The following is a 14,248-nucleotide window of genomic DNA, read 5'->3' as shown; positions in this document are numbered from 1 at the left end:
GAGTAGTTGGGTCCCAGTTTCCCTTGAGAAGTACCTTAATTTTTTTGTGGCATAGATTCAACAAGGTGCTGGAAACATTCGTCTGCTGCCCATTTTTCAGCTGCACAACCAGCTCAAAGTATGCCAAGAACATTTTCCCTACAACACTACACCACCTCTAACAGCCTGAACCTTTTATACAAGCCAAGATGGAGTCATGCTTTCATGTTGTTCACACCAAATTTTGACCTCAACATTTCAATGTTTCAGCAGAAAACAAGATTCATCAGGGCAGGCAACATTTTTCCGATCTTCTGTTGTTCAACTTTAGTCAGACCATGTGAATTGTAGCTTCAGGGTTCTGTTTTAGCTGAGAGGACTGGCACCAATTGTGGTCTTCTGCTGCTGTGCTTTCAGAAATGGTCTTCTGCAAACCTTGGTTGTAACAAGTGGTTATTTTTAAGTTCTTGTTGCTCTCCCACCAAAGCAAAACCAAAACAGTCTGGCTATTCTTCTTTGACCTCTAGAATCAACAGGCATTTTTCCCCGAGAACTGCCGCTTACTGGATATTTTCTTGTTTTCCTTTTATTGCTATATGATTTTTTTTTTAAATCATTTTTTGTATATTCTAAGAAGTAGTTGATCCCAGCAGATTAGCAGCATCTGGCACCAACATCCATTCTGATGCTAGGTTTGAACTTCAGCAGGTCATCTTGACCATGTCTACATGGCTAACCCTACGAAGGTGCTGGCATGTGATTGGCTGCTTAGATATTTGCATTAACAAGCAGTTGAAAAGGTGTATCTAACAAAGTGACTGGTGAGTGTATGTCTGAATGAGTGTAGTATAGGAAGTAAGGAAAAAGAAAGAAAAAAGTTACTTTGAGCTTTGAAGGAGAGCCAAAAAGCTTTTCTCTGTTTTTTTTTTTTTTACTGAGCATCACTTTAATTCTCCTGTTTTGTGTTGGGGAACCTGGTTACAACATCACAATGATTCATTTAACTCTTGGTGTGTTTTTCTCCAGGTATACTACAGGCGAAAGCATGGTTTGCATGAGACAGAAGAGGAGACTGATCAGGAAATGCAAGTTTTGACTTTCAGTGGAAACCGAAGTGAGGGACGATTGCCAGGCCTCCAGCCTTACAGTGTCTATAGTCTCTCTATCAGAGTCCTTAATAACAAAGGAGAAGGGCCTTCTAGCCAAAGCAAGACATTTGAGACACCTGAGGGAGGTGTGTATGTCTTTCGGTCCAAAGAAGAATAAAAAAAAACTTGTACTGTAATAGGATGCCAAGTTCCTCCAAATTTTAAATGGATCACCACACTTTGAATGTTGCTATACTACAATATCTTAAATGTACATATTAATACAAAATATATATTTTACCTGCTGCTAGTAGCACTGTTTGTACTAGTAAGACAGCCTACCAAATACAAGGGCACACAGAACCAACATCCAATTAAAGCCTTAACAGTCATACAGGTTCATGTACTCCTTAGCCACTATTATATGACCTTCAAATATAAAATATTTGTATCCTACAAATGCTCATGTAGCCAACAGACTCAGAGTTAATTCTGGTTTTGTTTTCAGTCCCAGGGCCTCCTTCTTTTCTCAGTGTAATCAACCCTGGTTTGGACTCTCTCACTCTGGAATGGGGCCCACCAATTAACAACAATGGACGTCTCATTGGATACATTCTGAAATACCAACCAGGTAGGATTTGCAGTCCCCTTCAACTTTAAGTATCGCCACAGTATTATGCAGCATTTTTGCTTTTTCCTTTCAACTTTCATCTTTGCATTTTCCAATTGTTGGCTGTTTCTTGCCGTGTCTGCAGTCAACAATACCAGCGAACTGGGACCAGTCCAGGTCATGACCTTTCTAGCCAACGAGACCACCATTACTCTGAGTAACCTGAACTCCAGCATGCTCTACAAGTTTTACTTAAGCGCAAAGACAAACACGGGCTCTGGCCCCATCATCACAGAGGAGGCTTTCACAGTCATGCATACAAGTGAGTCCTGTGTCCAAGAACTTGAAGTTTAAGCATTTAACTTAAGGTGAACCAAATAAAAGCTCAATAGGAAGAAAACGTTTTAAAGCAGCCTAACCATAGCCACAGTGCAGTGACAGATGTCAGGAATTCTGTAAAAATGACAACCCTGAGGAGGTTCTGTCTCTTTCTCTTTCTCTCTTCCTTGAAGCTCGTACTCGGCCCACTGTAGAGGCAGGCAAAGGTAACCCAAGTTTGCCACTGGAAGTATCTGCATGCTAATTACATTAATAGATATTAGAAACGAAAACAGCCCTAGCATAGATGTCATGTTTATTGCACTTTTCCCTGCATGTTAAGGTAATCCAACAATTGTGAGAAACCATGCTTGTGTCCTGTTCTGTAAGAATAGGTCGTTTTTACACAGTCACACGGTGTGAAATATAGGATTTCTATGTTGTAAAATGATATTTTCTTTCATCTTTTAGTATGTCTCTTCTTTAAATGAGCAGATTCCTTTTGCATGATGGTTTGAATTCCAGCGCTAACATTTATGCTATAAACTGACTGTTTTTATAAACAAAGTAGAAATTTATTTGCTGCAGAGTTGCTCATTTTTCTTTGTGTAGATACAGAGCTGGATCAGGTGCTTCATTTTAGCTTTCAGTATTAAGAAGCGTTGCCACGTTTTAACTCTCCGTGTCAGTACTGTATGCTCTTTGTTGTGATGCTTATGTATTTTGTCTCACTCTTTTCCGTGTTCTTTCAGGCCCCACAGAGCCCCCTCACCCAACTTCCCCCATCACTCAGTCTCTGCATTCCCCGTTTCACAATGGTACAAGCACTCCCTGTGTCCCTTACTCCCTCCCCCACTATCTCCCCATGAACTCAGTCCTGCAGAAATGATCCATCTTAGTAATTTTAGCTTAGCGACTTTACTCAAATGTGATTTCGTGATGGTAATGAACTAGCTTATCACTGATACAATTTTTGTCATTTTGCCTCTGTGCACCACTACAGTGGATTTTAAATCAAACAATCAAGATGTTATTGAAATGCAGTTTTAATTTATGGGGTTTAACAAAAGTATTGTAATTACTGTTTAGGAATAACTGCAATTTTTATACAGACTGACTTAGTCATCGATTTCTTGCCTCTGAGAAAGTCTTCAGCTTCAGTGAAATGTTTTACTGGCTTTTCAGACTACTGATGGCCTCCTTTATTTGCATCGACAGTCCGCATACTGAGACCTCCAGTGAAGAGATATCAAATGCAAGTTCAGCACTTTGGCACCTAAGTCCAGATTTTTCATTAGCTAAATTTCTCATAGAATAATGAGCAAAACAGGTCTCACATGGCAATGAAACTGCTTATGAGTCAATTGCGTCTCAGAAAACAGCTGTAATTCCTAAACAGTTAATACAATATTGAAATTCTGAACTTTAATCATATCTTGAATGATTGGTTTAATATCCACTGTGGTGGTGTACAGAGGCAAAACTGCCACAAGGTCACAAAAAAGTAATTAAAAAAAAAGCTCAGAAAATATTGCTAGTAATATTAACCACCTGATTGGTGTTTTATTGAGATGGACATTTTTGTAGCAGCTAACCTGACCTGTTTTTAATAATGTAACAGGAGCTTAGAATTGCACAGCGTTGTTACTTATTTTGTAATTCTTTTCTTGATTTTATTTTGTAACGTTAAAGCTACAGTACTTTGTAGACTTAACTTTAAGTTTCCAAAGATAAATGTTCACTTTATATATTGAGCCAAAACATAACAACAATGGCCTTTTTAAAAGCTTGCCTGTGGTCCACTTTACCACATGTGGTGGAAAAAACTACCAAAGACACCAGCTGTTTAATACACGCTGGCAAATTGTTCTGGAGATGTTCATAGATGTAAACATTGATATAATTTTACTTGTTTTACTGGATTTATTCTAGATTAATGTAATTTAGTAAGTTGAAAATGTAGGTGTCTTCAAAAAATGTGTACTTTTTATGTTTTATATTAGCAAAAAACACATTTTCTCTCTCTCTTCGGTGCCCAGCGCCTCCTGTGGGTCGTGCTTTTGGCACAGTTAACACTTCTGTATCAGAGGACAGTGCAGTGATCAGTTGGGAATACTTTGGACACCATAAGAATGTATATGTGGAGTATATTGTTGAGAACAGTAAGGCTTTCTCTTGTATTTCAAAGCATCAGTGCATGTCTTGACTTGCTTACAACTGACTAGATCTGATTTTTCAAAATTAGCATTTATCCCAGTATCAGATTCCTGAATCTAATTCCTTTCCACTGCCTCGATTCCAGGTAAAGAGGAGTGGAAAAAGGAGTTTGCAAACGGTTCACACTCACATACAATAAAAGGTTTAAAGCCGGGAACTTCCTATAGGGTGAAAGTGATAGCTAAAGATGCAGCCGACCCGACAGTCCACAGCACAGACGAAATGTTGGTTACGGTGCCAGGTGAGGCAGCATGCCTCGACATAGATGGTTTTTGTTTTCAGTGCCTGCTTCATCTTTTTTTTCCCTTCATCATCAGATTTAGTTTGTTACACTCTGACATGAATGTACGGTAGTTAGTTAGCGTACAAGCATGTCAGAAGTTGCCATCAGTAGCCTCTGGTCTAATGCATGTCATTTAAAGTTGCCACCGCAATGCCCATTATTACCCATTATTACCATTATTACTCTTTTAATTTTGTTGTGTTAGTGCCTACATGCATTGAGGATCAGAACTGCTGAAATAAAAAATTAACAAAGACAGAAACACGTGACTCTGTAAAACAAAATAATACCCCCCACACCCATATTTCTTTGCCCTTTTTCAGGCACTTTTAGCTTCTTCGACTTATCCAGTTTAACTGAACACCTCATTTTTCCAGTAATCTGGAAACATAAAAAATTAGACTTCTACGGTGCACACTTTGCACACAACGACAGCAACCTAGTTTCAATACTAAAACAACAATGTAATCGAAAAACAGAAATAATTTAGTCTGGCTAAATAAATAGGAAAATGGAAAGGTAAGTATATATGAAATTAATACAATTGAAAGTAGACAGAAGCAGAAAATTTATAGAAAAGTAAATACATACAGAAGTAAACACATCTTACTGTGATCCACAAGGTCTCTGCTTGTGGATTATATGGTCACGCTGTCTGACAACCACCCAGCAACAGAAAAAAACATCACAGACCAAACAATATTGTTGCAAGAGCATGTATCAATGCATTAATATTGTGTGCATTTTTGTTTTGCATTCTTTTTCATGCATTAAAGACAATTTTGATAAGGAGAGATCATTTGGAAGAACTGAATGTGATTTACTGAGATACAGAATTCAATTAAGCTACTTGGTGATTAGACTCTGATAACCTGTCATAGCAGGACAGAATCTCAGCGGTGATAAGAATTAGGACAAGACCCACCGTAGTGTAAATGCTGGTGGTGATGAAGATGAAGATGAAGGCTTGGATGAGACGGATTGCACGAAAGCAGATTGAAAGAAAAGTGCTGAGATTTTAAGTATGCAAAATAGAGGCCAATTGGCTCTGTTCTGTGGGGTGGGGAAAGAAAATGATTGGACTAGAGTAATGATGTCAGCGTTGTCAATTTGACACCGTAGGAAAGTGGAAGTGATATAAAGAATAGGCTAGCAGTTTGAGCACTGACAGCAGTAGTGATTACAGATCTTCCTTATTGAACATCACCATAAGCGTCATAATAATTTATTTAAAGTCATTTATTTATTCCCCAATTCTTTTTTTTAAATTTTGGCTGTTTTGGTCCTCCATATAAATCGTCATATTAACCCATTTCACAGTTCCATCCTGTGTTTACAGCTTCTGTTAATCTCAGTGTTGCTCAGCATGAAGAGGACAGTTTCACTGTTATAGGAGCCTAGAAGTACATTTTGAGCTGACACTTAATGTTTATCTTATTTCTGTGAACTTCTCCCCACCCGTTTTTCTTTCTTTCTTTCCTCTTTCTTTCTTTCTCCAGCTGTAGCCAGCCGGCAGGTAGACATCGCTACCCAGGGCTGGTTTATTGGACTGATGTGTGCCATCGCTCTCCTCATCTTGGTGCTTCTAATAGTGTGTTTCATCAAGAGAAACAAGGGTGGCAAATATCCAGGTAAACCACACATTATCTGTGTGCATTATGAGTCCAAGCCTGTAGTCGGGAATGCGCAGAAATTTAAATTAATTGCTGTTGAAACTGACAGTGAAAGAAAAAGAAGACGCTCACCAAGACCCAGAGATCCAACCCATGAAGGAGGATGATGGGACATTTGGAGAGTACAGGTGAGAGACGTTCTTCAGTCAGAGAAGCATGGTTAAAATAGGACCAGAGCAGTGTATGAGCGTTCTCTTTGTGTTGGTCCATTGTGTCCTGACTGGGCTGTTTGTATATGTAGAACATTTTACCAGGCTGCAGAAACACTCCCCACTCCAGACTCGATTACCAAACACTCCACAGAGGCAAGGCGATATCCAAACTACTCTGCTTTGACTCTTACATTTACCAACTCACCTGCACATTGCCCATCTAATATAAAAGAAGCTTTTTCATATTATACAATATGTACATTTTAACAAGTTGTTTCATCTCTGACCTCTTAAATTGTATACTAACTGCTCTTAAAACAAATGAGATCTTGCATGCTTCGACTAGGAGAGCTGAAAGCGCTGTCTGTTTCCAAAAAAAGCTCACAAAAATAGACACTCACCGTGGCTCATGAATTGCTTTTCATGTGTCCTTCCACTTTTATCTTTCTGTTTTGTTTTTCGGGGGGAGGGGTTTAGGTCGATGGAGAGGTAAGACAAGATGCGATAAAAGCAGCATGCAATTCAAGCAACCTATAAAACCTCCTTGAGTTTCTGATTAAAGAGAAAATGAAGGCAGAGACTACTGTGTCATGATGCTCATTATAGTACCAGCATTAACACTCCAGATTTACCATTTAATATTACTGCTTTAACTGCTTCTAGCTCCCTTCATTTTATTGTTTTAATAATGATAATGTCTTTAATATCTCCATTAAGTGCTAAAGTACTTGTATGATCCTCACTGTAGCTGCCATAGTATTGAATAAAACTCAATGTGTTAATACAGGTGGAGCGTGACAAAATGGTTTAAATGATGCTGTTTGCATTTTGGATTCCTGCATGTAAAGCGAAAGCATATTGACTGAAAGCGTTTCAGAAATTGCATTCGGATGCAGGTACATTGCAAAGGACTTGAACGGCACGTATTTGCAAACTCCTCTTGCAGCGCTGCACCCGGACTTGAACCACCACAGCACTAACACCCTAAATGATATTTAACTGAGCTGCTCCACTGTACAATAACAGTACCACAACGTGTAATGTATCACTTACCCCATGATTTTGCTCATTTTAAGTTTTTAGTTTAAAAAAGTAATCACTTGTGGATGTATTTGCACACTTGAAGTGAGCTTCATCAAAATGTGTACCAAAGATGGCATAAAGTTGCAGTGATATTGTCACTGTGGTAAGCTATGCTTGTGCAGTGGAAAAGCCAGACTGCTTATGTGCTTGAAGAGCCTGTTTTCTTTCTAAAAGGTTATGAGAAGTGCAGAAGACGTTCTGCAAGCTGCACGAGTTCTTTCTCAGCCATCTTCCTACTCCTTACAGTGACACTGAGGACCACAAGCCGCTGAAGGGTAGCCGGACGCCGTCCAATGGGACGGTGCGGCGTGACGAGAGCGACGACAGTCTGGTGGATTATGGTGAAGGTGGGGACGGGCAGTTCAACGAGGACGGCTCCTTCATCGGCCAGTACAGCGGCAAGAAAGAAAAAGACACGCATGAAGGCAACGAGAGCTCAGAGGCCCCGTCGCCTGTCAACGCCATGAATTCATTTGTCTAACAAAGGGCCACAGCCTGGCTGCAACGCTTGCTTCAGCCACTCCCTTGTCACCCTGGCAAATGTGACCATCTCTGTGGTGACAGCTGCTAAGGTGACAGTTGTTGTGGACACCTACCTTAACCCCTTGGTGGTTCTCACTCCGGTGGCCATGGCTAACTGTCACCAAGACTGCTGACACGACCTCATCCCCACACCTGCCAGCCCCGGTCACACTGTGACCTCCACTCATCAAGACGCACTCAACATGGCAAAGACCGGCTCCACATCACCCATAACCATTGAAAGAAGGTGTGAAATGAGGAAAGGAGAGAGCAAACAATACAGAAAAGCAAAAGGAATGTACCCGAAGGGGTTTTTACCACTCAGACTGAGCACGAATCTTTTAAGTGTGTTAGTGCCATTTGATATCCTTTGCAAAATATACAAGATATGAAATATCAAAAAAGATATATTTTATCAAGCTACAGTACATAACCAGAAGGCAGGCAAAAAAAAATGCATCCAATCCCATTCATAAACATGTGCATGGAGTAAATTGTGATCCTAATAAGCGTTTTACCACACTCGTGTCAGTTGTTGCAGAGGTAAGCTGCGTGTTGAAACTGTATACCATGCACGCCTACAAGCAGCTGGGTATGTCTTTTATTGTTTCCTTTTTTTTATCAGTCAGAAAGTGTCAAATCACGTATGATATATAGAGGGAAAAAAAGACAGCAGTGTCTTTGCAGAGACTGCTGTGAAATGTGTGACTCCAAGTAGAAGCTAGCATAGGTTTTTGACCTTTTTTGTACATATGTGGTAGAAGAAGAAGAAAGCTATATTTTAAGGACAGGTATGTCTATTTGCGGTCATTAAAAACCTGGCTAGACATTAGATAAGCTCAGCTTTCAGCCACTTATCACACCAGCCAGCTAGCCAGACCTCCCACACTTAACTGCAGTCGGCCTCCCATTCTTTTCTTTTTTGCAGTCTTTTGTGTTTTTCCCAAGCCTGCGCTTCTTCTCACTGATCTCTTAAGTGGTGATTGATCCAGTGTCATTGCCAGGTGCTTCCACCTCGAGTTGTGGCCCCTGCGCAGGCCTCTGTTTTACGTGGACAGAGCTAACCGCTACCCCAGCACTGCTTCCAATAGCATTCCTTCTTGCATATGTGCTGTGCGTACTGTGCTGCAAATATGTCGCATTTAGAGAAAGGTTCACTGAGAGATGGTGCAGCGGTGTCTGGATGTTTGGATGTTAATGATTGAGAAGCTCTCAGCACGGTTTCTAGTGCCTTTGTAGTGAACGGCAACCTGATTCATAGTTACATACATGAGACAGACCAGAGCTCAGAGCAGTTCAAGAAGTCTACAGCTGCGATGCATTCAGAATACCACCCGACCTTACCTTAATAACAGCTTTAAAAGCTACGCGAGTGTTCAACACCGCAAAAAAATGCGCTTCAGGATTTCGCTGATAATAAAGTTGTTCATAGGGGAACATTAAAACTAAGACCATTTTATCAGCTGTAATGCCACTAAATATTGTATGTGGGCTAGTTATTTAAAAAAAATAGCCTCTTTCATTTTGGAGTCCAGGGTTCCTACACAGTGCTATAAACGTGACTTGATTTGAACAATTTTGATGTTACACAGTGGCGTTTGTTGTGAGGGATCGCTTCCACCTATAGATTGCTATGCCCTTGTTGACAATCATATTATCCAGCTACCATCAGCTCACAGTGTATACGCATCATATAATCATACCATCCAGCTATGAACACTCGATAATAAAATGGGAAAAATGTGTCATGTGTACATTTCAAACTTCTCCCAACCTGTTGGGAGCACTAAACAACTGCCAACCTTCTCACCAGGTAACCGCCAGTGGGAACCAGACTCAACATCTGGAATAGACTTACATTTGCTGGTAGCGCTTAGAAACGACGCGGTCATAAAAATGATACTGAATGTGAAAACAGGTGTATCTGTTCATGTGAAAATATTGCTTGTTTCACTCCAAATGGTAAAACACACTGGTGACTTCGGTTTATGCATTCAACCCTTATGCTGTATGTCGTCTCAGTCTGAGCGCAGTGAGTTTTATATTACTGTAAAATGAATGAAGCTTAAGTGTGAATGTCCGGGTGCACGAGAGTGAGCGTGTGCACCACATGCATGCTACCGCGTTGCAGCGTGCCCAATGTATGCCGTTGCTTTCTGTTTCCATTGGTACCAGTCTATAATTCCAATGTGCGTCAAGCAGTCTGCTCCCACTCTCAACAGGACATGCAAAACTTTCTTTCCTTTCCTTTTCTTTTTCAGAGAACATTTCCATGTGTTGGGTTTATCATAACTTGCATCAAGTTTTTAGGTTGCAACGTGTCAGCTTTCCACGTGTAGATATTTCTGTTGCATTTTTGTAAATAATACTTTGAATTGAGCACGTTGAGGTCGAAGGTGAGAGCTAGACCTCAGTCAGTTCAGTGTGAGATGGGACTATTTACAGTTATCATTCTTTTTCATTTGGTGTGAAGTTATTTTATATTTTAACCCGTCAGGTGACTTTGCAAATGTTTAGCCGATCAGGTATCAAAGGAGATTATTTAACTTGTGACTGAGCTCTTGTGACACCTGTATTGTTTCTGTTTTAGACAGTTCATGCACATTTTCTGTATTTTTTACAAATAAATTTAAAAAAAAAAAGGCACACAGTTAAATAGGCTATATCATTTAAAATAAACACATGCATCTATTTTGGGACAACACCGTGTGGGTGGATGTAGCTTGCACAAGAACTATTGTCCTAAACTAGACATCAGTTAAAAATGATATCCTTTTAAAGCGTGTGCATCCAAAAAGAAGACAAAAACCCCCACAATTAATATTAATTGGGAGCATATGGAAATATGGTCAGCATGGATTTATAACCGAACTGGCAAATTGGAATGTGAATACACCAGAAATGATGTTCTAGTTACTGGTTAACATACAGTAGGCTACACAGTATATGATATGACATTCTGGTTAATGTTAACGCTACACGGGAAGCATGAAAGGCTGTCAAAATGGTTTACTCTACGATATAATATTGCAAAATATTTTGTATTTTAAATGAAGTTTAAAAAAATGAAATAAATGTTGGTTTCAGGATTCCACAACTCGTATGTTTTTCTTTGACTTTGTACAAGGGGTAAAACATAAAGTGTGTATGTGCGTGTGTGTGGCGCCACCTAGTGCATGATTTGTCTTTTCTCCAGCTAATGACCAGCAGAGATTAACAACTGAAAGTTAATCCTCACAAGATTAACATACATCTGGGGCACCGCATGTGTGGTGTGTGTGTGCTTTATTCAAATTCCTCTGTAACACTGGTTTCCATTGAAAAGGAAATCCGTGTAAATATGGCAGCTATCAGAGAAGATGACTACAAAATTCAAAACCCAGTATATAGGCATACACAGTATTAAGGCAAAAAAGACTGGAAATCCAAATTTGAAAAAATGTATACAAATGATGACAACACACATTAACAATTTTATTAGACCTTCATCCAGTGTAAGGTTTATCCCACAGCCTAAATTGACAGTATTATTAATCACCAGAATAATTTTTGATTCACCAGTATGTGCATGCGCTTTAATCTGAATTATATTTTTAATGCTAAAATATAATTATTGTCATCACCCATGGCTTTTCAAATGTGCTCTTTTATTTATTTAAAAAAAAAAAAGTAAAACACTATATTATTGTTTGATTATGATGCCAAACTACAGTTATTCACTTGTACTTGTAATCAAAAATATTTGTGTTTTCTTGCTTTTAAGACAGGTGGTCTGATAAATTTGTTAAACACTGTAAGTGCATGCAGTGGACTAGACAACATATTTATTTTTAGGCTAATGTGTTAGCTATTCTTTAATCACACTGTGGATCAACACTTAGAGTCCCCCGAGAGCAGCCATTTGGCTTTTCTACCTTTAAAACTCGCCTTCCAGCCAAATGGCTGGTAGGTGTTTAGCTAGGCTTTAGCTTCAGCCAAGTGGAAGCTAAATTGGCTAGTCATTCATATGTAAATTAGGTTGTTACCTGAGAATTCTGGAGGGGAGTGGGGGGGTGTGAATGAGGGGGTGGGGGAGCTGCTAAAAGCTGTGAACTTCCTTTTGTGTTCGTCTTAATGCATTCTCAATCATCCAGGGAAATAAATCTCCAAAAGTCACCAACTTGGAGTGGTTAGTTTCCTGAGCCACAAGGAAACTTGGAGTGTTTCAGTTTGCCATCTTAGGGAGAAATCAACACACATTGGGAGAGCAGCACAGCAAAGAAGGACTCATCCAGGCTGGAGAAACTGATCAGGAGGGCTAGCTCTGTGGTCGGCATGAAGCTGGACACTCTGGTGACAGTGGCAGAGAAAAGGACATTAAAGAAACTGATGGACATTATGGACAATGCCAGACATCCTCTGCACACGGCCATTAACAACCAGAAGAGTCTGTTCAGTGACAGGTTGCTTCTCCCAAAGACAAGAACTAACAGACTTAAAAACTCCTTTGTCCCACACGCCATCAGACTGTTTAACTCCTCCCTGGAGGGGAGAGGGAGGGGAAACAGGAGGACAAAGGAGGGGGGAACAACTAAGCTGTAGTGCCTCTTCACCTCACTGTGCAATACCTTTTGTGCAATACTTTTGTAAATAGTCAACGGTGCAATAGACTCAATACTTGAAATGTGCAATTCACTTGTATTTTTATTTTTATTCCTATTTATTCTATTTATCCCCTTCGTATATTTTATTTATATTGTCTCTGTATTTATATATATATATATGTGTGTGTGTGTGTGTGTGTGTGTGTGTGTATTATATATATATATATATATATATATATATATATATATATATATATATATATATATATATATATATGTATATATATATATATATATATATATATACATATATATATATATATATATATATACATATATATATATATATATATATATAATATTCTGTCGGTGCTGTGCTTTTTTGGAAATTGAATTTCCCAGAGGAACCCACCCGAGGGATTAATAAAGTTCTATCTAATCTAATCTAATCTAACATGGGTGTATGTCCTTTGTTGCTGAGATTTATTGATAAAAACAGTACAAAAAACCAACCATTTGTACACATATTTACAAATAATAATAAAAAGTGAGTGAGTACATTTCAACATTTTCAGCAATCACTCACAATCCTGGCACTGCCATGGTATCTGCAGTCTGCATTTACCACATGTGTATCTGTAGCAGTCAATCATGTTGTAAAACACGGCAACTGGCCAGCGCCGTGTTCCTCTGCAGACAGTGTACTCCCGAACCATCTGGTCCATCACATCCACGCCACACTTTGTTTTGTTGTAAAGGGTGACAGTGTTTGGCTTCCTTTTGGTAGTGTTGGGAAGCTGGGAAGAAGGCAAGAAGGCAAGAAAAGAACAGTTGCTTTGGACACAACCCTCCACACCTAGCCCTGGAAAAAGAGCCATGTGTCAGGTCAAACACAAATGCAAGAACAATCATGCCACTGTGCGATGTGTTCACTGCTACAGATACACATGTGGTAAATGCAGACTACAGATACCATGGCAGTGCCAGGATTGTGAGTGATTGCTGAAAATGTTGAAATGTACTCACTCACTTTTTATTATTATTTGTAAATATGTGTACAAATGGTTGGGTTTTTGTACTGTTTTTATCAATAAATCTCAGCAACAAAGGACATACACCCATGTGTGTTGATTTCTCCCTAAGATGGCAAACTGAAACACTCCAAGTTTCCTTGTGGCTCAGGAAACTAACCACTCCAAGTTGGTGACTTTTGGACATTTATTTCCCTGGATGATTGAGAATGCATTAAGACGAACACAAAAGGAAGTTCACAGCTTTTAGCAGCTCCCCCACCCCCTCATTCACACACCCCCACTCCCCTCCAGAATTCTCAGGTAACAACCTAATTTACATATGAATGACTAGCCAATTTAGCTTCCACTTGGCTGAAGCTAAAGCCTAGCTAAAAGCCTACCAGCCATTTGGCTGGAAGGCGGGTTTTAAAGGTAGAAAGGTAGAAGGCTGGGCACTGCTGCTCTCGGGGGACTCTAAGTGTCAAATCATTTTCTCCCATAAGTCTCATCCTGTAAATCCTGTGAGGAGGACTGTCTGGAGGACCCTCAGTGTGTAAAAGTGCAGTAACTGCAGTACTGATACAAACATCTGATATACTTCAGTTTTTCTGTTGTGCTCCTTTCTACTTCTACATTTGTATTAAAGACAGATTATCAACAAAAATGTGTAACTAAATCACTTCTTTTCATTGTAAAATTAGCTAGTCATAGAGTAAGAACTTACTTG

The 14,248-nt window shown here is 39.5% G+C and overlaps 1 protein-coding gene across 12 annotated transcripts in view; it reads left to right on the top strand.

Moving 5' to 3' along the window:
• nrcama (neuronal cell adhesion molecule a) overlaps positions 1-11,576 on the top strand; it is a 64,898-nt gene extending 53,322 nt beyond the window's left edge. For 3 of the 12 annotated variants that reach the window (XM_086268111.1, XM_086268112.1, XM_086268109.1), the window contains 10 exons: positions 1,006-1,213; positions 1,576-1,698; positions 1,823-1,999; positions 2,190-2,222; positions 2,748-2,813; positions 4,035-4,157; positions 4,298-4,453; positions 5,995-6,126; positions 6,218-6,296; positions 7,650-11,575. In XM_086268111.1, the coding sequence (XP_086124237.1) occupies positions 1,006-1,213; positions 1,576-1,698; positions 1,823-1,999; positions 2,190-2,222; positions 2,748-2,813; positions 4,035-4,157; positions 4,298-4,453; positions 5,995-6,126; positions 6,218-6,296; positions 7,650-7,884 (1,332 nt within the window). In that variant the 3' untranslated portion in view covers positions 7,885-11,575. Of the gene's footprint in view, positions 1-1,005; positions 1,214-1,575; positions 1,699-1,822; positions 2,000-2,189; positions 2,223-2,747; positions 2,814-4,034; positions 4,158-4,297; positions 4,454-5,994; positions 6,127-6,217; positions 6,297-7,649 lie in introns of all 12 variants that reach the window. The other 9 variants (XM_086268114.1, XM_086268113.1, XM_086268117.1 and 6 more) reach the window with 8 other exon arrangements.
• Positions 11,577-14,248: the final 2,672 nt, after the last annotated feature.

The sequence above is a fragment of the Aulonocara sp. 'chitande type north' Nkhata Bay genome, linkage group LG17 (genome assembly GCF_057382095.1).
Source record: "Aulonocara sp. 'chitande type north' Nkhata Bay isolate Kocher_YH1m ecotype deep benthic linkage group LG17, A_spYH_male_GT1.1, whole genome shotgun sequence".
NCBI classification, from domain to species: domain Eukaryota; kingdom Metazoa; phylum Chordata; class Actinopteri; order Cichliformes; family Cichlidae; genus Aulonocara; species Aulonocara sp. 'chitande type north' Nkhata Bay.
The sequence above is the reverse complement of the archived record's forward strand: the minus strand, read 5'-3'. Positions and strand labels throughout refer to the sequence as shown.